The 27,126-nt window shown below is 41.0% G+C and overlaps 1 protein-coding gene across 4 annotated transcripts in view; it reads right to left on the bottom strand.

Moving 5' to 3' along the window:
• Nucleotides 1–604: 604 nt before the first annotated feature.
• Nucleotides 605–27,126, bottom strand: part of LOC126419120 (microspherule protein 1) — a 139,417-nt gene continuing 112,895 nt past the window's right edge. For all 4 annotated transcript variants that reach the window (XM_050086219.1, XM_050086222.1, XM_050086221.1 and 1 more), the window contains 2 exons: nt 22,844–23,059; nt 605–800 (listed from right to left, as the gene is read on the bottom strand). In XM_050086219.1, coding sequence (XP_049942176.1) covers nt 711–800; nt 22,844–23,059 — 306 coding nt within the window. In that variant the 3' untranslated portion in view covers nt 605–710. The remainder of the gene's footprint in view (nt 801–22,843; nt 23,060–27,126) is intronic.

Here is a 27,126-nt window from a genome sequence, read left to right as displayed (position 1 = left end):
TTTCAGAATTAAGCCTGCTTTCATTTTTCTCAGAAGAAATTAAATGAAAAATGACCCACAGGAGCTTTATCTGTGGCAGATTTATTGATAACTCTCAGTTTTGATAGTAGCCTATACGAGGGTACCAATAAACTTTTTAACATCAATTTTTCACATTGACCAATAATTATTTATTGAGATTAACTATTGTCTTTCAAAAACAGAACATGAGCAATGAAAAATCACATATTCAGTGTAACTACTAAATTAAATTGTAAATGCTCAAAATGCTATATTAAGACAACAAACAGAAAATCAAATCTCTCACAGTTTTTAGTCTTGTACCGGCAAAGGTAAGAAAAATTCCACCATTCACCAGAAAAAAGTATTGTTTACATTTTTATTCCCCTCCATGAAGTATTTAACATTAAATGATTTTTTGAGAAGAACATTTGTACAATAACTAAATTAAGAATAATACTTGTACATGGGCATTAAATTAGCATTTGAGACCTGAGTTTTCAATACCACTGTCTGAGTAGTAAATTCTATATAGCTTATGAAAGTCTGCTTTTAAGCTTTTAAAATACAATAATTACTCTCTCTCTCTCCCTCTCTCTCTCTCCTCTCTCTCTCTCTCTCTCTCTCTCTCTCTCTCTCTCTCTCACACACACACACACACACACACACACACACACACACACACAAAATTGCCACAAAAAGAGGATATATTATGGCTGGAGGTTGAGTCTAGCTGCCTCATGGCGAATCACATTGATCAGCTCCTGGTTAACAAGGAAGATGAAGCGAAGACCCGCAATCTGCAACAAAAAAAATTGTCAATTCCTAATATGACATTTCAAGACCAGTTTCAACATACTGGTCATTAAATACTACTACTACTACTACTACTACTACTACTACTAAAAAAAACAGCTTTTCCCTATTGTTTAATATTATTTTGTTATCACCCAGATGATAATTTAACAACAGTCACTTATTTCTGTCACAGTTGAACATGATTACCTTGAATCTTTATTTCGGGCATAACAGTTAAATAATCAGTGTACATATTTACGAAGCTATCACTTGTAAATTAATTTTATGCTTGATTGAATTCTCAATACAAAACCTTATCTCAACACGTAGTCACGTTGTTGGATGAGAGGTGCTCAATAGCATTATCATCGGAGTCCTTACGAAGTGTCAACATGCCACTGGCCTGGGAGGATGAAGATTTTCTCCACAGGCAGAGTTGCTTATAATGCATGAGAGTACACTAGCAATTAAAAAAACTACCTTAATGATGCATTAAACTATTACACTAAAAACCATTTAATAAAAATGCTAATCAGCCCGGGGATGCTATCCCTTGAGAGCAAGCTGATCTTCCCTCCTCAGCACTTTAGGGATGAGGGCTGACAAAATTTCAAAATCTGCAGTATACTGGTATCGGTGTCAGCGAGGATGGTGGCCAATCTCCAGCCAACCTGACGTGTGCCCCAATCTCACTAAACAAAACGACATGTAGCCAAAACATGCTGAACTGAAAGTGGCACTTTACACAACAGTGGATCCTCCCACTGGAAGAGAAAACCATGCATTTGTGGGCAATGTCCTATGCATAGTCTGGAGAGCAGTACTTCCTTCCACAGATGTGGTTGGCACAAAATCTACCACCCTGAATGGTCCATCTGCGTGACTGCAGTTTCTTGTTTCTCACTTCCAACCACTCAGTTTCCCAATTGTAGCTGCTGTATACCAGTTTCCCAACTGCTGTACACAAGTTTTAGGTGGAAGACAACCAAAGGTTTATGGTGCTTCTGTTGCTGCTCTATGTATGGCGTATGCCCAGGGACGTTTTCAGTGCATGACATACTGACAGGTGCTATGGCCATATCCAAATCAATTTTCTTTGTTTTTTTTCCCTTCTTCATGACATCTGATTTGTGTGTCGCTAGCTTTAAATACTCACAACAACGGTATGGGAAAAATTAGCCCATATTAACTGCCTCAACAATGGAGAAAATCTGCCAGAAAGTATGCCAGCTAATTTTGTCAAGTGACTTGCAAAAATGAAGTTACCTTTTTTCAGGTATACCTTTTCACTTCTAGTAAACAATAAAATTCCTGCACCAGTGACAAAGCACCAGAGCACGCCACTAGAGGAGCCAATTACCGTATTTACTCGAATATAAGCCGCACTTTTTTTCCGGTTTTTGTAATCCAAAAAACCGACTGCGGCTTAGAATCGAGTGCAAAGTAAGCGGAAGTTCTGAAAAATGTTGGTAGGTGCCGCCACAACTAACTTCTGCCGTCGAATATATGTAGTGCTGCACAGGCATGCTTTGCATGCACAAAGATAAATACTGGCGCCAAAACCTCCGCGTCAGTAAATAAATTTAAAAAAAAAAAAAAGGTGGAAGACAACATTACTTCTCCGCCCCGAGTTTCGACCACTGCATTTTATACATTATCCAACGAAGTAAATACAAATTCCGTGACTGATGACCTCGCTGTCTGGTCTCTTTCCCCAAACCAACCAACCAACAAATTCCGTATTGTTCATCTTCGAATGTAGCAGCATTTCAATGTACTATGAAAATCCGACTGGCAAGACTGTTTGGGATGTTTGTCAATATGGCCAACTCTACGTTCTGAATTTTTTCCTACCTGTGAGAAGAGATGGTTGCAAATAGGAACTTTTATGAATTGTGAATCATATGCAGTATTTTCTTCGCCATAAGAGTAATACTAATATAAACATTTTGCCATGTATTCTTTCGTGTTTGCTGCTATCTCATTTAAATCCTGTCTGCCTAATAAACTACAAAACCAGGGTGAGACAGCAGCAAACGCGGAAGAATATACATATCATGTCATGTTTATATTCTTATGCCTAATAGTGATAAAGTCAGAAATGAAGCATCAATCGACTAGATTTTTAAATCTAAGATGACTCTTAATTTCTGTGCAGAATGTAATGTACTAAAGAGGCGCCTGCAAAAATTTTCAAACGGAGAAAAATTTTCGCTAAACTCTCGTTCAGAACGTCTTCTATCATAAGCCGTCTATTATTTGGTTCTTGTTGATCATTATCAAAGAAAGCAGCAGTGTAAGTAACAACAAATAGCAGTCTCTTGCCATTGTTTTACTAATGAGACGATTCCTCTCTTTTTTTTTTTATTGTAAGCGGTGGTAGCGTGCACAAAAGCAAGCCATGCCGCGAGCGGGGACAGGCCGTAAACACTCATTATCAGAATGCGACAAACAATTCATGACACAGTACAGTAATGCATTTTCAGCTTAGAGTGACGTAAACACCTATAACAAAGAGATCGGAACTTACCAGATCAAAGCAAAATAAGCAATCATTTCAAACCAGACGAAGTACGTGAAAAAGGAAAGGTACCCGTATAAATACGGATGGAGCACATGGCGCATAGCAATGGTTCCTAGTAAAGCTTAATTGCTAAGCTTACGACTCGAACATACTGTAGCTGTATCGTCATTCATTCCACCTAAATTGTGTCTCATATTACAATGGACCAACTTTGTTTTGATTTGGTGGTGCGGCCTAAAACTTTTCTCTCCCCTAGAATTTCGAGTCTCAAATTTCAGGTGCGGCTTAGATTCGTGAAAAATTTTTTTCCTTGATTTCGAGTCTCATTTTTGAGGTGCGGCTTACATTCGAGTGCGGCTTAGATTCGAGTAAATACGGTACCACAAATGCACACACATACATTCAAAAATTTCCTTTTTACTGGCATCTGATCAACAATAAATTAATTTGCAACTCTTTTTAGAGATGTTAACTAAACCTTTATGACTACCTCTGGTAGTCACATGACAAAATTAGTAACTGCTGTAGGTGTGACTTCAGTTAGCCCTCTAAGGTAATGCTTTATAGGGAACTTCCTGTAATGCTGAGGAGTGTAATGCGGGCCAGTCTTTCCCGAACTTTTTAAGACCCTATGATAAACAAAAGTAGGTATCATACAAATCTGGCTCCTGGCATGGACAGAGCACCAATCAAATATTTTGTGCATTGAATACACCCATGGGCACAAGACTTAGTAAGAGCAACAATAGATACCTTTCAGTCAAACTTTGTATACATCAGCTGCAGTGAACTTGTGTGACTACATGTTCAGACAAAGGTCTGTATTGGGAATTTAAACACGCATAAGATTAATTTGTGGGCATATTAATGTTCTAGTTCAAGCAATGCACATCATTAATCTGCTTTGGAGATGTGGAAAACAGTCACAGAAAATGTCTTCCCAAACAGCACAACAGCTTGCAGTTAACATTACCAAATTAATTATCAATGTGTGGGGAAAATCTGTGACAGAACTGACAAAGATGATAATGAAACATGCAAACAAGTGTTAAAATTCTAATAATTAAATAGTTTGCAATTACAAAAAGAGGGACATGGTGCTCTAGAGACTGGCAATGTTCTGAACTGTTATACAGGCTTGACATATTGGTTTTTAGCAGCCATTCTAAACTGACCTTCTGCTATTGTGATTAAAAATAATAAAAATATGAAAGTTTTCACTAATAAACAAAGAAGTATCTTTCTAAAAGTCTCCTCCCCCTCCCCTTCCCCCTGCGCGCACGCGCGCGCACACACACACACACACACACACACACACACACACACACACACACACACACATACACACACACACTATCTTAAGAAATGACACAGTCAAAGGTTTAAAGAACTATTTAAAATAAAAAATTGAAATTTCTAACCTAATACAGGGTTTAAAAAAATCTACAGCTGTCAATGGTTGACAGCTCACGTGGCCCCTTCAGTGAGGATAAAACTGGGCAGGTGTGTGTTGTAGGAAGGATATCATTTTAGTTACAATGACGCATCGGATCATGATGCATCACACTTTTGTGACTGAAGAGTATTTCAAAATACAGTGTGGCTGCTACACAGCGGAACTTTCGACAGCAATTCAGCATTCAGAGACATGGAAGAGTACCAGAACAGCACACAATTCAGAAGTAGGTCGATTCGTGATACTGCAAGACATAACTAGCAAAGCCAAGGACAGTGCAGTCCCCAGAAAATGTGAGAACAGGAGAACGTATGTGACCGCTGAAGTTTCCCTCATAGGAGCTTGAACTCTGTTACTTCTGCTACTCATCCTCCAACCCACACGAGTTAGGCATTGTCTCACAATGCGATGACACAATTTTAAGCTGTATATTCTTGTCAAGGTTTCTCAGCCACTATGTCAGCTTTTCTCATTATCCTGAATCACAGCATGTCCTTTGTATTTGTGGCTGAAGGGTACCCTGAAGCATGCGATCACTTTGTTTGCTGAGTAAATCTGTTAAGCCAGTTGTGGATGAATTTGGTACAGCACATGAGGAAATTCCTCCCTCAATGACACCATCTCTACTCCAGTGCCTTTAAGATTACACACTCATCCAAGTTGTAAACTGTCTGGCTGGTGGATCCTGAAGACATGGGCAGGGAAAATGAGCGAACTGTGGTGTAAAAGTCTGTTTCTAAAAGGTGTTTATTTAAATGAATTCCTAAGGGCCGTGTTAGTGAGAAATTATTGCCATGTTCTTCCATCAGCGCTATGCTAACATCTAATTAATTTTATTTGTGTCTCATACCATAAAGGAGACTACGGAAAACGGTATTCTTGCAGCCACAGCACTGCAAATTAACCTTAATGTGACTGGCACCAGTATGACTGTGGACCACGTCAAATGTTTTCAGGAAGGAGGGCCAAGAAGGCCTTTACAATGTACAACTATAATTGAGGCCAAATAAAACTGAAGTCGTTATGTTCCTTACCTGCTCAGCGTTTTGAGGTTAATGTGCTTTAAAATGTTGGTGCTTTGACATATCGTACTTTCTGGTCTATCAGGTGTGGTAATGAGGTAAGGTGATCATCGGAAGTAAGGAATTGAAACCTCACAAATTCTCTAAAGAGGTGTCCCTCAATTTAAGATGAAGAAGATTAAATATACAATGCTTACAATCAAACATTTTTCACTTGAAAATTTGATACCAGTGTTCAACATTTATTAAATTTACTTGCAATCTCCGTTTGATACTGAGAGGCTGGAGGAAGAGTAGAAAATTTAAAACTTGTTGAAAAATAAGGAGCACTAGACAGTGTGAGAATTGTACAATTTATAGCAACTAAAACAGGGATACATTTAAAACTCTGCTTCGAGGAATAGCACACTCTCATATAAAGGTATTCCATTTGAAGTCACCCAAAAGTCCCACAGATGGAACTGCAAGAGGATACTATGCCTTGGAGCAGCACCGTAGGCCTTCTACAGGTCGAAAAAATGCCTATTATGTAATGCCTCCAGAAGGGTCAGATTATCATTTGAGGCATGATATCCCCAGAGTACACATGTAAACTAATAAAACAGCTGTCTGTATGGTAGGATTCAGATAAGGTGGCAAATGACCATTCTCTCAGAGGTTTTTCACACACAGCTAGTGAATGCAACACTACGACTATACAGTTCATGTCACCCAGAACAAGTTTCACCGAACATCTGCTCGACTGCATGCGGGACTGCCACCTAGCAGGCAGCAGAAACGGCTAGCATCACCTACCAAAGCTGTCACACCTGTAGGTCTACAGAAAGTTGTTTGGTTGTAAAATGTTTGTTTAGAGTGCAGATAATTTGGTAGTAATTGGGAATTTTTGCTAAATGTAAGCACGACTCTTCCCTATATGCGTCAGTAACTGAAAATACTCCACTGTGGAGTGGTCCACAGTAATTAAAAGGCACGGTGAGATTCACTTACGACTGAATGCCTCCCTAATGTAGCCAGGCTTACGGGGCAGCCTAGTTCAAAAGTGCTGATTGTCCAGTTGGTGTATCATTCTAATAAACTTACAAGAAAAACAGCACCAGAGATATCACCAGAAAAATGTAAAAAGCTGCCTGCAAGCAAACAGCAGTCAACAGTGCCTACTTGCAAGTCATAGACAAAACTTGCAGCAAATCTTACTAAATATTCAAACAATGGGAAGTCTAGGTTGGAATGTCAACAATATAAGGAAAAGATAAGATTGCTACTTACCATAAGGAACAGTTAATTTGCAGACAGACACACTTGTGGCCTGAGCTGCCGGAACCGAGCAAGGTGCAATAGTTGTAAGCACAATGGACTTGTATTCGGAAGGACAATGTTTCAAACCTGCGACTGACAATCCAAATTTAGGTTTTCCGTGATTTAACTACATCGCTCCAGCCAAATGCTGGGAGGTTTCCTTTCCGGCACAACCGATTTCCTTCTTCATCTCTGACACGATCTGAGCTTGTTAAACACAATCTTCATTCCTTCTTTCCTTCCTTCCTTCCGAGTTGCCGGTCATGCATGTGTGAAGGAATGGTGTGTGTTTCCCTTTCTTTTCCCGACAAAGGCTGCAGCCAAAAACTAGTGTCTTTTAATTGTGCCTGTCTGTGGCTTAACATGTCATCTTTACGGTAAGTAACCATCTATCTTTTCTTACACTGTTACACCCTATATTCAAAAGACAGAAATTACCTGTCAAAAGAGGCTCTCAACAGGTAGACCCAAGGGACAGATGGCATGTGAACCCGACAACACGAGGAGTTGTGGACACCCCTCAGACAAGGAACAAGCAGGAGAGCTGTACTATGGCATTAGCAGTAGCCCATCAGTGAATTCGTGCACTTGCACTGTCAGGGCAACTGATGGTTAGGTGGGTCACAGAGCACTGGTAAGGTGGTCGCCTGTCATTTAAAACTTCTAGCAGATCATCCAATTTAGCACAGAGGAGTCAGGCAATTGAAAATGAGTTTCTTATACATAAGCATAAAAGTCTACCCTACACTAGAAGCCAAGAGTTCCTGAACATTTTTACATTGCACAGTAAGATGGGACCTAGAAAAGTGCCCAACTTGTCTGCCCACAGCTCTCACAACCGTGCCCCATTACGGGTGATCTCTGAGGCTAACACGAGTGTAGGGATAGAACTGGCATGGCAACTCAGAGGGAGAAAAACATAGGGGCCGCATGAGGGTGGAGAGATAATGGGAGGCAGTGACAGAGAGGGAGGCAAGTGCCCAATTGACTGAGTGATTGAGGGGGGGGGGGGGGTTATGGGACTAAACAACAAGCTCATCAGTCCTGCGATTCAAAACTTACTTGGATAAGACAGAGGGCCTGCTAAAAGTTGCTGGATTCAGTCAGAGGGGTCACACTATAAAGCGAGAAAGTTAAAACACAGACAGTAGAAGGCATAAAAGGGTAGGCTAAATCTAAAAACTGGAAAAATAGAGGGCTAAAAGAGCAGTCCTTGCATGGGGGAGTGGTCATGCGTCCCAGACCTCGAAAACATGAAGAGATGCCCCAACCACAACCAACCTGCCCCTGCCCCTGCTTTTGGAAAAAAGCAAAACTTCATAACTGAAAATAAAAACCACTTTCACATAGGAAACAAAGACCAGTGCAACAATCCATGAATTGTCTGCTAATATTAAACACAAAGAATCCAGACGGCTATACTTGGTAAGAAGAGTCAAAATAAGGGGACAATCCACCAATATTTGGGATACTGTCAGTCTGCTTCCACAGCCACATTGTGTGTGTGTGTGTGTGTGGGGGGGGGGGGGGGGGGGGCCTTGTTCCGCAAGAGAAAACAATGGATAAGCCTAGTATGACCGATGCGTAGACAGCACAAGACAATGGAATCTTTCTGAGAGGAGCAGATGGAAGAGGGCCAAACTGCTGCAACCTCCTTGATTGTGCAGAGTTTATTACTGAGAGCAGTAGTGTGCCAGATGTCATCCCACTTTTGGACAAAGAGAGATTTGATGTGTATCCACATATCTGCACCTGGAATCATGAGAGGGAATGGAGTGTAAGTATCTGTCTCTCCAGCCAAATCATCAACCAGTTCATTCCCTGGGATGTCCACATGACTTGGGACACAGAGTAAAACAACAGAGCAGGTGGCACAGCCAAGGGCAGAGAGAAGGTCACGGATAGCAGAGACAAAACGGTGACGAGAGTGGCATAGTTCTATAGCCTCCAAGCTGCTCATTGAGGGGGGGTGGGTTATTCAGCTCAGCTTTTCTGCCAGAAAAAGGTAGCACAATAGGAACAAATGGTTCAAATGGCTCTGAGCACTATGGGACTAACATATGAGGTCATCAGCCTCTAGAACTTAGAATTACTTAAACCTAAATAACCTAAGGACATCACACACATCCGTGCCCGAGGCAGGATTCGAACCTGCGACCATAGTGGTCGTGCGGTTCCAGACTGAAGCACCTAGAACCGCTTGACCACAGTGGCCGGCGCACTATAGGAACAGGATGCCAATGCTGACACAAAGTGTGTCGCAAGGTGTTCTGCATGGACCGATGGATCAGTACACAGAGCACCCATCCTGTAGGATAAGATCTTGGACATGTGATTGTCACTGGTGGCCCAGTTGGCTACGGAGCTTGGATCAAACCTGCGGTGGAGAGTCCTACATCCCCAGGGAGGAAACATAGCACTCGCAGCATTTCTTTCTACTTTGCTTAATAAGCACAGAGATGCTTAAAAGTGATATGGCTGGTCTCTGAAAGATGTGATTTAAATTGTTGCAGCACCTGTCGGCTGTCCTGATTGCTACTGCTATGTCCTTTGTCCACCGAGGTACTGATTGATGATGAAGAGGATATGTGGATAGGGGGATAGCAGTGCCAGTGACAAGAAGAAAAGTAGCAGAGAGATAGAGAGGTGTTGAAGTGCACAGCAGACATATATAAATGCCAATTGGTTCTGCAGAATGCCCAACGTGAGGGCCTGTCTACCTGGCAGTGTCAGGGGAACGAAAGACTCAACAGAAAGTGATCATTGTCACGAAGATCATCACGGAGTGACCAAGATAGGGCAGCCAGGAGAGCAGAGAGAGGAGACTGTGTGATCAATAGCTGAGAAGGTGCCGTGAGCGACACTGAAGTGGGTAGGGGAACCGTCACTGAGGAGACACAAATCAAAGTCTGTAATAAGTTGGTCAATTACAAGACCCCTACCCATCGAAGAGGCATTCCCTCACAGAGAGGGGTGTACACTAAAGTCCATGAGGAGGAGGTGGGGGCTGAAGTTGATGTATTAAGGTAGGCAGGTCAACATAAGGAAGTGGCCTATCTGGAGGGAAGTAGACATTACAAATGGTGATTGCGGAGATTGTTTGCACTCTATCCACTATGGCTCCCATATTGGTATGAAGAAGGGTCCAGTCACTAATGACATTGGTGCGAACCAAAGTGCAGACCCCTTCAGACACTATTCTGGAGCTGGCACGATTCTGACAGAACGCCCAATAACTGCAAAATGTTGGAGAGTGGTCATCATGGAAGTGCATTTCTTGACGAGCAAAACAGAATGCATTTATCTATTTCCGAGAGGTGATGGTAATACCCACTGCAATTCTACTGGATTATTGTGGCAAAAGTCCAGGTTAGGCACAAAGAAGCCGAGGGGAGATCTTGTCAGTGGTGTCACTGATGAGGATGGGGTGACATCCATAAATAATATGTCAGATTCAGGTTGTGAAGAGGGAGACAGCATGTCTGGGGCACCGGTCAAAGTGGGGGGGGGGGGGGGGGTGTCCTGGGACTTATGTTTCTTCTTCTCCTCCTTCTCCTTTCTCAGAAGTTGAGGAGGGCAGGGCACAGAAGGAGAGCAGGCTTTTGTAAGATCCAGAACCGAAAGACAGCGGGTGACTTTGGTGTTCACAGACGGCGCATCCCATGACCGAGTTGTGGTGGCAGGCCTCCAGCCTGAGGCGCAGGGGTAAGGGTCATAGAGGAGGGGGGGGGGGGTAGGGGGGTTGAACCCCATGATGACAAGTGGGTGCCAAAGAAGGGGGGCACTTCTTCGGCCAGGGAGGGGAAGCTGTGCACAGAGGGGAGGGCATCGGAACCGCAGGGGAGAGGGAGAGGGAGATGAGAGAGAGAGAGAGAGAGAGAGAGAGAGAGAGAGAGAGAGAGAGAGAGAGAGAGAGAGAGCTGGGGTAAGGAAGCTGTTGGAGAGGGGAAAGGATGTACCACAGAGGCAAAAGTAGAAGATATCTACATTGGGTGGAGTTGATTGTATTTTTGGAGAGTCTCAGCACAAGATAGATGATACTGGGACTTGTACTCTTGGATCTTCTTTTCGTTCTTGTAAACTGGACAATCTGGTGAGCATGCAGAATGGCAGTCATGATAATTTACACACACAGGTGGTGGAACACAGGGGCTTCCCTCGCTGAGTGGGTGTCCATGGTCACCACACAGAGTGTCCGCAGGAATACATATGCTCAGAAACGCAAGCACCAAAAGCAACTCATGGTTGATGGAGCACATGACTTTTATGTCACACCGGTAACGCGTAATTTTGACCTTCCCTGGGAGGGGACCTCCCTCGAAAGTCAGAATAAAGACGCCGATATCAGCGTAGCTGTCTTTACGACACTTCTGCACACATCAAACAAAATTAACGCCATGTCGCTCCAGTTTAGCCCAGAGTTCCCCATCAGTTAGAAGTCCTACAAAAAGTGACTCCCTGGGTCATATTCAGAGACTGGTGAGGGGTAATAGACACTAGGACATTGCCTAGGTGATCACAAGCACAAAGGGCTGCAGACTGAGTGGTAGAAGAAGCTTTGATCAACAGGGAGCCTAACCATATCTTGCTGAGAGACTCCACTACGCCAAACTTGTCCTCAATATTCTCCACTAAAAACAATGGCTTTGTGGCAGTGAATGTGTCCCCATCCATCTTGGTACAGACCAGGTAATGGGAAAAGTGTTTCATCCCAAGATGGTGAGCCCAGCCTTCCTCCCAGGGTGTAGCCAAGGAAGGGTACGCTGCAGGGTTGTACAAAGCTGCATTCAATGATCCATTACCACTCGAAGAGACGGCCATTTGAGTACGGCCAGATTTTTGCAGCTAGATACACTTCACTAAGCAACTGCCCTGATACGACCCATTCCGATAAGGGGCTCTCCCCACGGGTGCCACCCAACCGTAGCAAGGGCCGTCTGGCACAGCAGCTGTTGCGGAGAGCTCCGATGCTTCAGGATGAGAAGTAACCCCTCTTTGGCATTCATTCATGGGGGGGGGGGGGGGGGGCAACAGCTCATGTATCAGTAGTGTGGCGGTCCCTCTGTTGTCATGGGGCTCAGCCACATGGGTACATAACAGCCCCACTACACGGACTGGTACACGTGCTGGTGACCTAGCAGGGCAGAGGGGGCTATGGCGAGGAAGGAAGAGGCGAAGAAAAGGGGGAGAGAAATCCACGATATAGACACTAGGGAGGGAGTTCTTCCCCAAATGGCTCTCACTAGAGACAAAAATTTTAGAAGCGGAGGTCAAATCCCAACAGGAGACCCAAAAACACCAAAAAGGATGGAAGAACAGTCAAGTGGAACAAAATCCCAAGGAATATAGGGAACTAGGTTGATATCCAGGTGGACATAAATAAAAGCACCAAGAGAGAGGAATGAGGGGGCAGCAGGGATGGAGCCAGGATGCGGAGGGAAGGGCACGGTGAAGGAAATGCAGCCCGGGAAGGAAGAATGGGCTGCAATAGATTGTGGCCCGTGTGCGCCACGCATGAACCCGTGAAAGAACCATGAACTCCCTGGGAAGGGAGGACAGGTGCCTCTTGACAGAAATAGCAAAATGAGGACAGAGAGAGAAAAGTGGAGGTGGGGAGGAATATTTAAGTGCAAGGGTTGGAAACTGAAGCAGTGATGTGGAAAATTACTAGGGTAATGGCATAGGTGCGGAACAGAGATGAGGAGAGGTTTGAGCTGTGGTGCTGGAGTTGCAAACACAGAAGATATAGGGGCAGAACATTTTCCTAGTACAGAGTTCAGAGGAGGTGGTGCTGAGAGGCAGAATCCAAATGACACTGGCACAAACTGGCGGTTGAAGTAAACTATCTGTCAGTGTGGAGCAGGCCGAGCAACCAGCTTGTTGAGTCTATGGTTAGCTACAATTTGGTGCACGCTATTCCTGCTGGTCAGTCATCATTCCCATGTAAAGAGTTGCATAGCAATTGCACCAAAGTTGGATGTTTTTATATGTTGCCCTATTTTTTACTTAAAACAATGGAAACTCCATGTAGGAATATCAACAATGTAGGAAAATATAGACTGCTACTTACCGTAAAGCAGACACACTAAGTTGCAGACAGGCACAATTAAAAAGACACTTACACAAAGCTTTCAGCCACAATCTTCATCAGCAAAAGAGAAACAGAGAAAAACACGCCATTCATACATACAAATATGCACACATGACCACCAACTCTGGCAGCTTAGGTTCACTGCCAACTCTGGTAGCTTAGGCCAGAATACTATTCTGATCTGAGCTGCTGGAGTTGTCAATCATTTGTGCATGAGGAGTGCTTATTTGTGTGTATGAATGGTGTGTGTTTCTCTGTTTCTCTTTTGCTGATGAAGGTTGTGCCCAAAAGCTTTGTGTAAGTCTTAACGGTGTCAACCTACTTTTTATTTGATAATAAATATGTGAGGCTGGACAGCTGTTAAAATGCAGGTACTGTTGGTGGTTGGGATGTTTTACACAAACAAAGATTTGTAGGGAATCTTTTGAAAGATGGTGATCAACATTTAGAAAAGTAGCTCACTGAGTTGAGAAGGAACAGCTGAAATGGGTTCCAAGGGAGGTATTAAGGTTCAGGAAGAAAACCAAAGACTTTCCTTTCCACAGATCAAGGTCACGATCGACAGAACTTCAATATGGGACTAATGGTATTGGTACCCTACAAACTACTATCCTAGAGAACAGATAAATATTTATATTTAGAAGACTACAAAAGTTCTAATTTAAGAATAACAGTTGACCTAGTATCTAAATTTCACAGTCATAATCACAGAGAGTGATTCAGAAACTAAGCGCATCCCTCTGTGACAATCCATCAACGCATACTAATTCACAGTTACTTTCATTTCTATATTCCAGAAATAATAAATAACTTTAATCATTCCCTGAAATACTATCAGCACAACATTCCAATCTATTCCAGTAACAGATCCAGTCCAATTAGGGTAGAAAGCACCTTGCCATCTTGCATGCATGCATCTACAAGGCCTAGGCCCATTGCAGTCTTAATGACACCTGAACCACATATCACAACTTCAATCAATAAAACTGTTATACTATTTCAAAACACTCTGCATCTGGCGTAGAAAGACTATCAAAATAATGGCAAAATCACTCTGATTAAAGGAAGGTTTAGGACACAACCATGATCCTGGGATAGGACACTGTCTCTAGACGTGGAAGGATCACCAACGATCAATGGTATCCAACTAAAAAAAAGGGACAGAAATCACTGTACTTGGTGCTTTTTTCTTAATATGATGGTGACCTCTTCCTTCACATACATTTCTGAAAGTAAAAAAGTCCCCATTATGTTTTCTGCTGAATACAGTTTGGATAACTGTTTTCAAGATAAGATAAATGATACTAACATTTTATTTATGGTATGGCAAAATTTAGTAGTTTAAATGTGATGGAGAAATTAAAGTATCAGTTATGATACCAATGGACACAGGAAAAGCATGGTCTGGTTTATGATGAAGGCTGGACTAAAAAGATGGAAACTGATGTGCCATGTAGATTAAATATGTAGAGCAGAGAATAATCTGCTAGTGCATGATGAAAGTATTTCAAGAGACACACTCTGCCAATCACCACCTGGGGAAGTGATAATTCCTTAAGTATGGGAATAATTATAGTAATTTCTGTTTCACAACAATATAAAATATTTCATTTGTATACCAAGCAAATATGAAGCAGTAGGTTCTTTTCCTGTGTCAGCAAATGTGGAACAAATTTGAGTCTGATCAGAGTACTGCAAAATGATCTGCCACTAAATATAACACATTATTCAAAATAATTTCTATTTTCTGATGACAAATTTCACTGTCAGACATACATAATGCAATGTAAGTGATTTATCAAAGTATTGGATAATGTTAGCTTGTGTCTTGCACAAGACAAACTGTCACTCAGCTGTAACAAAACAGTGCACACAATGTACAACACAGAACTCTGATGAAAGGTAAATGTTATTACTACAGGAGGATCAAATAATCAGTGAATTTGGACAGTTCAAAATCATAAGAATCTTTCTCAGCAGCATCACATTCAGGATTTTGTGAAGAAAATTGGTAAACCAAAAAGAACTGCAGCATTCTGTAAGTGAACAGAAATATCGAGACAACATTTTCTTAATGATTCTTTGGAGAAGTATCCACTATTTTTCACATGTTGTATTTCAAAGGTTTCCCTCACAACTGAACAATGTGGATGAAGAACTGCAGATTTTCAGATCTGAAGGGGACATTAGAACACACACAGAACGCAGCATGTCATTCTCAATGGAGAGAAGTCTTCCGAAGTAAGAGTGATTTCAGGTGTGCCGCAGGGGAGTGTCGTAGGACCGTTGCTATTCACAATATACATAAATGACCTTGTGGATGACATCAGAAGTTCACTGAGGCTTTTTGTGGATGATGCTGTGGTATATCGAGAGGTTGTAACAATGGAAAATTGTACTGAAATGCAGGAGGATCTGCAGCGAATTGACACATGGTGCAGGGATTGGCAATTGAATCTCAATGTAGATAAGCATAGTGTGCTGCGAATACATAGAAAGATAGATCCCTTATCATTTAGCTACAAAATAGCAGGTCAGCAACTGGAAGCAGTTAATTCCATAAATTATCTGGGAGTACGCATTAGGAGTGATTTAAAATGGAATGATCATATAAAGTTAATCGTTGGTAAAGCAGATGCCAGACTGAGATTCATTGGAAGAATCCTAAGGAAATGCAATCCGAAGACAAAGGAAGTAGGTTACAGTACGCTTGTTCGCCCACTGCTTGAATACTGCTCAGCAGTGTGGGTTACGTTCCAGGTAGGGTTGATAGAAGAGATAGAGAAGATCCAACGGAGAGCAGCGCGCTTCGTTACAGGATTATTTAGTAATCGCAAAAGCATTACGGAGATGATAGATAAACTCCAGTGGAAGACTCTGCAGGAGAGACGCTCAGTAGCTCGGTACAGGCTTTTGTTGAAGTTTCAAGAACACACCTTCACCGAAGAGTCGAGCAGTATATTGCTCCCTCCTACGTATATCTCGCGAAGAGACCATGAGGATAAAATCAGAGAGATTAGAGCCCACACAGAGACATACCGACAATCCTTCTTTCCATGAACAATACGAGACTGGTATAGAAGGGAGAACCGATAGAGGTACTCAAGGCACCCTCCGCCACACACCGTCAGGTGGCTTGCGGAGTATGGATGTAGATGACATTCTGCCTAGTGTGACCAACATTTGGAAATAGAGTGGGTGGAGCCAAGAGAATTGGCACACACATTATCTGTGATGAGAAATAAAAAAAAAAAAAAAACAGTTCTAAACTCCTGTGAATAAGTGCATGTGAACTAGACAGCGATAACGCAGGGATGCGATGAAGGGGATATTGTGAGTGTGCTTTCTGCTTGTTAATGTTTATGATTTACTGTTATTATTGACATCTATGGCCAGCAGCTAAGTTCAGTTTTTCATATTTGAGATTTTTTTCAGTGATTAAGTTTTCATAAATGCAATAATTAAACAAAACCAATAGTCTTATCATTTTTTGGGAGTGCATTCAGGACATTATTAACTGATATTCTGGCTTACAACTTTTAGCCATTCTCAAGATGAGTCACTTGCAAGATTTTTTAACACACTTTATACTATGAAGTAAATAAACATGCATCAAAGGTAATACTATGATGTTTAAAGCTTTCCCGGCATACTGATTGTTCCATAAAAACACGGGAGAACTGCCGGATATCAGTAACTTCCTACCACGATATTTCGGCGCAGAGTCTTCTGGCCATCTTAAGGTGAATGCCACTGTAGTAGTACTTGCCAGTACTACTACAGTGGCATTCACCTGAAGATGGCCAGAAGACTCTGTGCCGAAATATCGTGGTAGGAAGTTACTGATATCCGGCAGTTCTCCCGTGTTTTTGTGGAACAAAGGTAATACTGTTGATAAGAAGAGTGTCAGTCATATGCAAAACGTTATGCTTCTAAGAGCAAAACAAGCAAATGCAGTCAGTGAATCCACAGTGCTTACGAAGTATTTCGTTGATTATTACGGTTGGCATATGTTGTAATGCCAAGCAGGGAAGACCTAGAACAATATTTCCTGTGACAGCACAGATGTGGAATGAGAGATTTCCATGATTGATTGACCTGGAAATCTTCACCTCAGTTGAGCAGGTTGACTGCCAATCGTATTTTCACAGCTTCCTTGCCCAGTATTCCCCATAGCATGAGACTGTGTCTTGGTGGCAGTAGGAAGATCGTATCCACTTTATTCTTATTCATTATTCTTGTAACTTTTGAAGAAATATATCCCACATGCTGCAGAAAGGCCACAGACAAAAAATCTCTTTCTTCTTAGTCTTCTTTTGAGTTGTCTGTCGTTTGCTCTTGCAGAGCTCTCTTAATTTGATGTTTTGTATACCCATTCTTATGAATATTTCTTCCAGATGTACCAACTCACTCTGTAGGCTATCAGTGTAAGACATTACATGAGCCCTGCATACTTAAAGTCATATGCACTCTCATAGTTTGCGAAGAATGGCAGCAGCTGGAGGGCTGCAAATATAAATCGGTACGTGTGGGATTACAGTAAACAGAATGTCTTAAAAGCCCATCTTCCTTTTGTCAAATAAAACATCCAGAAACTGCAAACAGCAAATCATTTCCCATTCCATTGTAAATTTGATATTTTTGTGAATGAAGCTTAGATGTTCGAGAAAATGGATCAGTTTGTCCTCAACACGACGTCAAACTATGAACGTGTCATCGACATATTGTCCATTTTAAAACTGCCGAGCTAATTGAACTTTTGAATGTTGGGCTCCATAAGGTTCCCTTCCTGTGCAGCGACCATGGAATATAAAATTATAAAGAATGTAGCAACCAGTCATGGAAACGTAATTTATTTATCGTGTTGCAAATCGATTTTGACTGATATCTGTCATCATCGGTGCATTTTCCTAACCGATACATGCCGTAAGTACTTATGGCATGCATCGGTTAGAAAAGTACTTATGGCATGTATCAGTTAGAAAAATGCACCGATGACTGGTATCAGTCGAAATCAATTTGCAACAAGATAAATAAATTACGTTTCAATGACTGGTTGCTACGTTCTTTATAATTTGATTGAACTTTCTTCAAAATCCTCCATAAATATTAGCTACCATGGGTGAGAGAGAACTGCCCATGGTAACAACTGTTCAAAATATTGGTTATAAAATAAAAGGTAAGTGGAGGTTAACACTTACTTAAATAATGTGATTATGGCTTCTTCAGACTTGCTGCTAATCAATGACAGAGGATCCCCCATCACAGTGAATCAATAAATTATAGCTGTTAGTTTCAAAGTCTTTAACCCACTAATAAAAGCTGCTGAATTACAGATACGATGTTCACATTTACCTACAAAGGGTCTCAATAACAAGGCTAAATTTTTGGCTAACAAATAAGTAGGTGCATTTACGTTACTCACTATTGGTCTAGACGTCAACACTTTTAGTATTTGCCTCAAGTGTGGTTTATAGCTTACGTCTTCTTCTGAACCCCTTTTTTGTTTCTGTATTACTTTGTAGGCGTTGGGGAGACCATATAACCTTGGAGGAACATAGCTGTGTCCCTTCTGTCAGTTGATATCATACTTGGGTATAATGCGGGCATCCAGAAGTGAAACATTCGTTCTTTGAACACGTGCTGTGGGATGCTTGTCAGTCTTATGATATGTTGTGTCTTCAAGTTGGACATTTTCTCTATGTAGATGTGTCTTGGCAGCAAACCAGTGGAATTACCTTTGTCTGGAGTAAGTGCTGCCATCTGGAAATTGTTTCAGAATTTACAAAGCTCTCAGATGAGGATATGTTGCTTTTTTATGGGCAGTATCTTGTTAGTGTTCAGCATGCTTCACATTCCGTTTCTTCAACATGACAATGCTGAAGAAATGAAATTTGAAGCATGACGAGCGCTAACAAGATACTGTCCAAAAAAAGAACAACATAGCCTTGTCTGAGGGAGCTGCTCTTTCAAATTTATAATGGAATAGGAAATGATTGGCTGTCTATCATTTCTGGACGTTTCGGCCTGACAGAAGAAAGACGGGTTTTTAAAACACACTGTTTACTGCAAGCCCACCCATACCAATTTATACTTGCAGCCCTCTAGCTGCTGCCATTCTTTGATTAATATGAGTGATCATAAAACTTCAGTATGCAGGGCTCATGTAGTGTCTGACACTTATGGCCTACATAGTGAGCTGGTACATCTAGAAGAAATATTCCATAAGAATGGATATACAAAACATCGAATTAAAAGAGCTCTGCAAGAGACACCGATAGACCACCAAAAAGAAGAGTAAGAAGAAAGATACGTAAAATCTATGGCCTTTCTACTTATTGTATGTGGGAAATATTTCTTCAATAGTGCAAGAATAATGAAAAAGAATAAAGTGGCTTGACCTTTCTACTGCTGGCCAAGACAGCAGCTCTTCAGGAATCTGTGTAGACACATTGTTAGGCTTTGAGAATGGTAGGTTCTGAGACTTAGATATACTCTGGTTGAAAATGATTAATGGAAAATCTCATAGAAAGATGTGAAACAAATACTAACAAAGAGATAGAGGGGCTGGCCAGTATTTACCTCAGCTCAGTACAGCCGATAGATACACAAAACAGAACAGAAAATTTACGTATCCTAGCTTTCGGAACTTTGTTCCTTCGTCAGGCAGGAGAGAGGGGAAAAAAGGGGAAGAAGGGAAAGTGGATTCAGTTACTCACAATCCAGGTTATGAAGCAACAGGGGAAAGGTAAACAGGGAGGGTAGCAAAGATGGAGGCATGGGTGTCAGAGGGAAGCCAAAGGGAAGCAGAGGAAAGTTGGTTGGTGTTGGAATTTAAGATATTTCTGACAGTAATTGGATTTTGTAACCTGAAGTCATAAGGACTTCAATTTTATATAGGCAACTTTGAATTTTGCAATAATTCGATGAAGTTCAAACTTTTGAATTTTATGCGAAGGGGAATATGATAGGAAACTTAACATTTGTGCATTGATTAGTAACCATCTAAACTATACATGCCTCCCAATTTATTACTGTGTTCGAGTATTCACTAATTCAGTACATTTTGATAAATTGTTCCATTCAAAGAAACACCTGTCACTGTATTTTGCTAAGAAACAGTATCGCTGTTCAGATTTCAGAATCATCTCCTCTTTAGGCACCCTAGTCACCCATGAACCCATGATAGACTAGTGTAACAAAGTTTTATTTTTTAATTTTATTTTACATTTTTTAAATTTAATTTTTTTTTGTTCCAATTTTATTAGCATCACACACTCCACATAAAGGACAGTGAATTTCCTTGATAAAATTTAAGGACATTCTCTGAAAAGCCAATAGAGCATCAAATTACATATAGTTACCTCGAGCAATCAATGTAAGAAAATGATAGACACCATTCCTGCAGAATTGTGATGTTTGGAAGAACCAACCATGACAAAACAATTCCATCTGCTGTGCAAAGCATACAAGACAGGTCAGTTACATTACATTACATTAATACTTGTTCCATAGATCACGAATACGACATTTCATAATGATGTGGATCATGTCATCTTAACATAAATTTTCTTTACACAATATAATTATTTATTTATTTATTTTACAGTTACTACTATGTGTCTAAAAATTCATCTATTGAGTAGAAGGAGTTGTCATTCAGAAATTCTTTTCATTTGCTTTTACGTGTTGCTTGGCTATCTATCCTCAGACTTCACTACAACTTACACAGAAACCTGACTGCAGCTATAAGAGTTGAAGGACACAGAAAGGAAACTATGGTTGAGAGGGAGTGAGACAGGGTTGTGGGCTATCCCAGATTATATTCAATATGTGCATTGAGCAAGTAGTAAAGGTAGCAAGGAGAATTCTGGAAAAGGAATTTAAGTTCAAGGAGAAGATATAACGATTTAAAGGTTTGCTGTTGACACTGTAATTCTGCCAGTGACAATAAAGAACTTAGAAATGCAATTGAGCAGAATGGAAAAGAAAACAAGGGTAATGGAATGTAGCCTAATTAAATCAGACAACACTGAGGGAATTAAGATTACAAAACAAGACACTAAAAGTAGTATCCGAGTTTTGCTATTTGGTCAGAAAAATAACTGAAGATGGCTGAAGTAAAGAAGATTATAAAATACATTCTGGACAGCAAGAGAAGCATTTCTGAAAAAGAAAAATTTGTTTACAACATAAATTTAAGTGTCAAGAATTCTATTGGTGGTATTTGTCTCAAGAAGTCTTGCACAGAAATGAAACACGGACAATTAATCCTTCTTTTCTCTTATAACAAGCTTCTGAAATATGGTGATACCGAAGAATGATGAAGATTAGATGGATAATTTAATATCTAATGAGGAAAAAGCTAACAGAGAAAGGAAATAAGGAAATGTATGGCACAAGGTGACTAAAAGAAGGGATCGATTTATAAAATATCTTGAGGCATCAAGGAATTGTCAAGTGTTGTTTGTGTGTGTGTGTGTGTGTGTGTGGGGGGGGGGGGGGGGGGGGGGCTTAAAACTGTAGAAGTAGACCTAGATTTGAATACAGTATGGATGTAGTTATACAGCAATGAAGAGGCTTCCATGGGACAGACTAGTGTGGAGAGATGTATTTGGAATGAAGACTGCAACATCATTGCCAATAAAATTTCAATACTTGCTTAAAAAACATAGCTTGCAAAGACTTGTTTGGTCTCCACTGGAATACCACCCATGTGTACGAAATTCACATCAGAGTGGACTAACAAATGTCACAGAGTATACAAAGAAGGTTAGCATGAATGGTCTGTCTTGTCCATATCACAGAAGAATGTAATGGAGATGGTACATAATTTGAACTGGCAAATAACTGAAGTAAGAGAAAGTCGATAGTGTTTAACATCTTGTCAGTTATGGTGTCAAGGTGAAATGGACAACTAGCTCGGATAGTGAAAGGGAAGTGGCTGTTTTCTTTTCAAAGTAACCATCCCAGCATTTGCCTTATACGACTGAAGAAAGACTTCTGGATGGCCTAATTGGGATTTGAACTATTGTCCCCCTAGGGGCAAGTACAGTGTCTTACCAATGTACCATTCTGCTTGATACAGTCAAATGTTGCACACCTAATACCTTCAGAAGGTGGTTTTGCAACATCTAATCTATAAACATTACTCAGCCATGCACTTAATGTTACCACAGAAACTATGAAAATAAAATTAGACTAATAACAGCACCCACAATGGATCAATGAAATGAATGCATGAAAAGATATATGAAAAAAAGAGAGAAGTAGCATCTGCCGTGTGTTTTAAAGTGAATGCAGAGCACAAATGAAGATACAAAAAGTCAATCCGAGTACCTTCTATCAGTTACTGCGTATGTCCTGTACAAGACATGAAACAGCTCTTGGTAATAACACTGAGTAGGAAAATAAGTATTCTATTTTTATTTATTTCATCATTTAAATATTTGTCTGTAATCAGTGCCGCACCTTTACTAACCAGACTGAACCTCTTGTTAAGTCACATTTAAATATTAAAATCTGTACCGTATAACTGAGTATAAACAGACTAACAAAAAGCGCACACAAAACTGAAATCAAAATGTGATAGGATGATACAAGTTTTTAAAAGACTAAAAGGGGGTTTTATTTGAAACATCAAAGTAACTCACTTCAATAACAGAATTGTTGTTCAGTCGATACTTATTGCCTGCAAGTATCGGTCTGCCATCGACGTATATCGGCCTTTTCCCCTCACTAGACAGGAAAAAATCTCCATTGTTTCGTAACCTAATGGTACCCTGTCGTCGAGATATCTTCCACGCTGGGCCCTCCAACGAAAGATCTACGTCCACACTGCTGTCTTTCGTTGTTCGACCCATTGTAATCTGAAAAGTAAATACACTGTTGTAATCAACTGTATACTGTGACTCTCCTGAGGATAGCTTCACAGATAGCTGGGTTCTGATTTGGATATTTGCTTTCATCTACGCTTCCCTCAAAGCACACATGAAATCTGAAAATGAACACTACGCATTCTGGGAGAGAAAAAAAAAGTTTGTAGCATCATCATCCGCCTGCCAGCTACATGAAAAAGATAAGCATCTACTATGAATTTCTTAAATGGAGATACAGAGATAAAAGAGTAAAAATATCACATAAGCGGAGAAGGGAAAGAAGTTGGCACAGAATCAGCAGGAAACATAGGCACAAAATATATTCCTGCACCTATACAACATTAAACAAATTATGTTAACAGGTTATTAGGCATAATTGAAAGTGTACTGTTGCTTGCAACAGAAACCATTACACAAAAACGCGTAACTCAATTTGCTGAGCTGATCAGTTCTTTTCCTTGTTTAGAACTTTTGCACATTTACAATAACATTATCACTGTGCATATTATTTCTGATTGTAACAATTTTCTAGACAATTCATCCAAAAATCTTTAATTCGGAAATAATATTATTGTTATTCCATCCTGAATTTCCCATTGTTTAATTCCAAAATAAGCTACCTCAAGGTACAAGAGCTAGTACAAACAGGCAAGATATTATATTTTGTAAGAACGTCTTTAAAAGGAATCTACCTCAAAACTGAAAACCACAAAATTATAATGAAGGAATCTTTGCATTTTCATGTAATGGGCCAGTTACATTTATTTCTTTTATTCCCAGTAAAATATCAATTTCAAATATAAATTAGGATAATATTAACACAGTATTATGAAAAGAGTAGCTTGCTACTCATCATACAGAGAAGACGCTGAGTAACAGACAGACACAACAAAAATAATACTACTCACTTAAGCTTGGCCAAATGGACTTCCTCTAAAGTAGAAAACACACCCACTCTCATAATTACAAGTCACACACACATTAGATTATCTCTGGCTGCCGATGCTGGACTGCGTACAGCAGCTGCGCCTGATGAGAGAAGCAATTTGTGGTGGTGGGATAAAGAGGAGTTTGTAGTGGGGAAGGGATGGATAGTATGATAGGAGTGGGGGAAGGTGCAGTGCTGCTTGTGGGAACATGCAGAGAAGTGGTAAAAGAGAAGAGAAGTAAAGGAGGGGAAAATGATGAGTGGGTGGGTGCATTGGTGGAAGAGAAGAGTGGGAGCAGGGAAGGGGATACATAGGTGAAGGACAGGGATTAGTGAAGTTTGAGGGCAAGGGGTTATGGGAATGTAGGATACATCTCAGGGAGAGTTCCCAACTGCATAATTCAAAATAGATGGTTTTGTTAGGATGGATCCAGGTACTTCGGGCTATGAAGCAGTTCTTGAAGTGAAGCATGTTGTGTTGAGAAACATATTCAGCAAGTGGGTGACCCAGCTCTCTCTTGGCCACTGTTTGTCAGTGGTCATTCGTATAGACAGACAGCTTGTTGGTTGTCATGCCCACATAGAATGCAGCTTAGGTTTTATATCACATGAATGCTTTTACAGGTAACCCTGCCATTGGTGGATAGGTGATGCCTGTGACTGAACTGGAATAGAGGAGTAGTAGTAGAAGTAGTAGTAATAGTAGTAGTAGTAGTAGTAGCAGCATGAGGAGGAGGAGGAGGAGGAGGTGGGAAAGTGTATGAGACAGATTGTATATAAAGCCCAGCCACCCATGGTCGTCAAATGATGAGCTGACCCACTACAAATATACCAAAGTTCTCATTGAGGCCTTCACAGACCGAAATAACCCACCCAACTTAGTGCAGAAGCGTATCTCCCATTGCTTGTCTCTCCAGTCATCTACCACCACTTACATTCCTACTGTCCAACTGCAAAGCAGTACTTCCCTTGTGACTCATTACCGTCCAGGACTGGAGCAAGTGAATCACATTCTCAAAATGTGTTCAAATGTGTGTGAAATCTTATGGGGCTTACCTGCTAAGGTTATCAGTCCCTAAGCTTACACACTACTTAACCTAAATTATTCAAAGGACAAAACAAACAAACACACACACACACACACACACACACACACACACACACACACCCCCATGCCCGAGGGAGGACTTGAACCTCTGCCGGGACCAGCCGCACAGTCCATGACTGCAGCACCTTAGACCGATCGGCTAATCCCGCGCGGTGAATCGCATTCTCCACCATGGTTTTGACTATCTCTAGTCGTGCCTTCAAATGAGGAGAATCCTTACCATTACCCTTCCCAAGCCTCTCACAGTGGTATACTGCTGCACACTAAACCTACAGAACATCCCTGTCCATTCTTACTCCACCCACGCTCTCAACCCCTTGCCTCAAGGTTCATATTCCTGCTTAGATGTAAGACCTGTCCTATAAACCCTCCCACCATCACCTACTCCAGTCCAGTCACAGGCATGTCACATCCCATCAAAGGCAGCATGTGGCTCTACAAACTAGACTGCAACCACTGTGCTGTTTTCTATGTGGGCACAATGACCAGCAAGCTGTCTGTCTGCACGAATGGTCACCAAGAAACTGTGGCCAAGAAACAGCTGGACCATCGAGCTGCTGAGCATGCTGCCCAAGAAAATGTTCTTCATCTCTACGACGTAGTCTGTGCCATATGGATCTGTTCTACCAACATCAGTTTCTCTGAACTAAACTGTGCAGGTTCCTGTAGACTCCACCTGGCCTCAACCTTTGCTAGTCCCTGTCTTTCATCCAACTATCCACTTCCCTGCTCCCACTCCACCACTACACACCCCTCTATTCCACCAGTGTACCCACTAGTCTTTTTCTCCTTCTCTCCTTTCCCACCCCCTCCCTGCCTCACTCAAACTACCTAACTGCACCAAGCAGCTCTACCCTGTCCCCATGACATCCTTGTATGCTCCCACAAACAGATATACATTTTCCCCCAGCTCCTACCCTGCTATCCTCTTCCCCCTCTCCATGACCACTAATCACAGATTGCTTCCCACATCAAGCACAGCTGCTGTGTGCAGTCCGACCTCAGTGGCCACAGACAATGGTCATGTGTGGATGAGTTGTGCTGTGTGTGTGTGTGTGTGTGTGTGTGTGTGTGTGTGTGTGTGACATCTACTTTAGAAGAAGCATTTTAGCCAAAATCTTAAATGTACAGCAGTCTTTTTGTTGTGACTCAACATCTCCTCTATTTGGTGAGTACCCATTTCTTCTCTTCATAATGTTGTTATTCCATCCTAGATTTTCCACGGTTAGGAAAATATTAATTTCAAATTGTTGTTGAGTGATGGAAGGAAGGTGACAAGTAGAGAAAAATTATTTTTATTAATGATTCGTGGAAAACATTGTTGCATATTTTCATCGAAGAACTTCCAAACAACTACACAGTTTCGACTTGCAGAGAATGCAGTAACCATATGACTGATACGAAAGTGGTGGTCATACAGGACAGTCAATCATTTGTACTCTGATTAAAATTACTCTTTGGCCGACCCTTCAGTGAGTAAAGTGGTAGTTGCTGATCGACTGTAGTTCTTCTTTCTCTAGTACCACATACTAGCCATGTTCTCTGTTTTGTAGACATGTGCAGTGCCTTGTAAAGTGTGACTGACTGCAACTGGCAACACTGGACCTCACCAAAGCAATCTATCAATCATAAAGTAATTTTACTCGGCATATAAGAGACATGGAAGTCTATACTTGTGCCACACTAGGACTATTTCAGTTAACATTCCTTTTTACAAAAAATTGTTAGGAAGTTTAATTCTATGAGTTTCTGTGCCTATAAAACTATTTAAAAATATATTCTATACACTGTCATTTCCTTTATTGAGTGAAATGAGTTGAAAACACAAATGTGAATATCTTGGCATATGTGTACTTCCATACATCACTACTGGTAATATACTTATGCCTACTACAACTTAATCCACAATATTCACATTTGTGAATTTATTTTGAAATAATTTCATATGAAAATTATCATTAATGTCTGATTCTTTTGGACATGCAACTAAGTATTACATACCAAGGCAGGCACAAGACAATA

Source organism: Schistocerca serialis, chromosome 9 (genome assembly GCF_023864345.2).
Source record: "Schistocerca serialis cubense isolate TAMUIC-IGC-003099 chromosome 9, iqSchSeri2.2, whole genome shotgun sequence".
NCBI lineage: Eukaryota > Metazoa > Arthropoda > Insecta > Orthoptera > Acrididae > Schistocerca > Schistocerca serialis.
The sequence above is the reverse complement of the archived record's forward strand: the minus strand, read 5'-3'. Positions and strand labels throughout refer to the sequence as shown.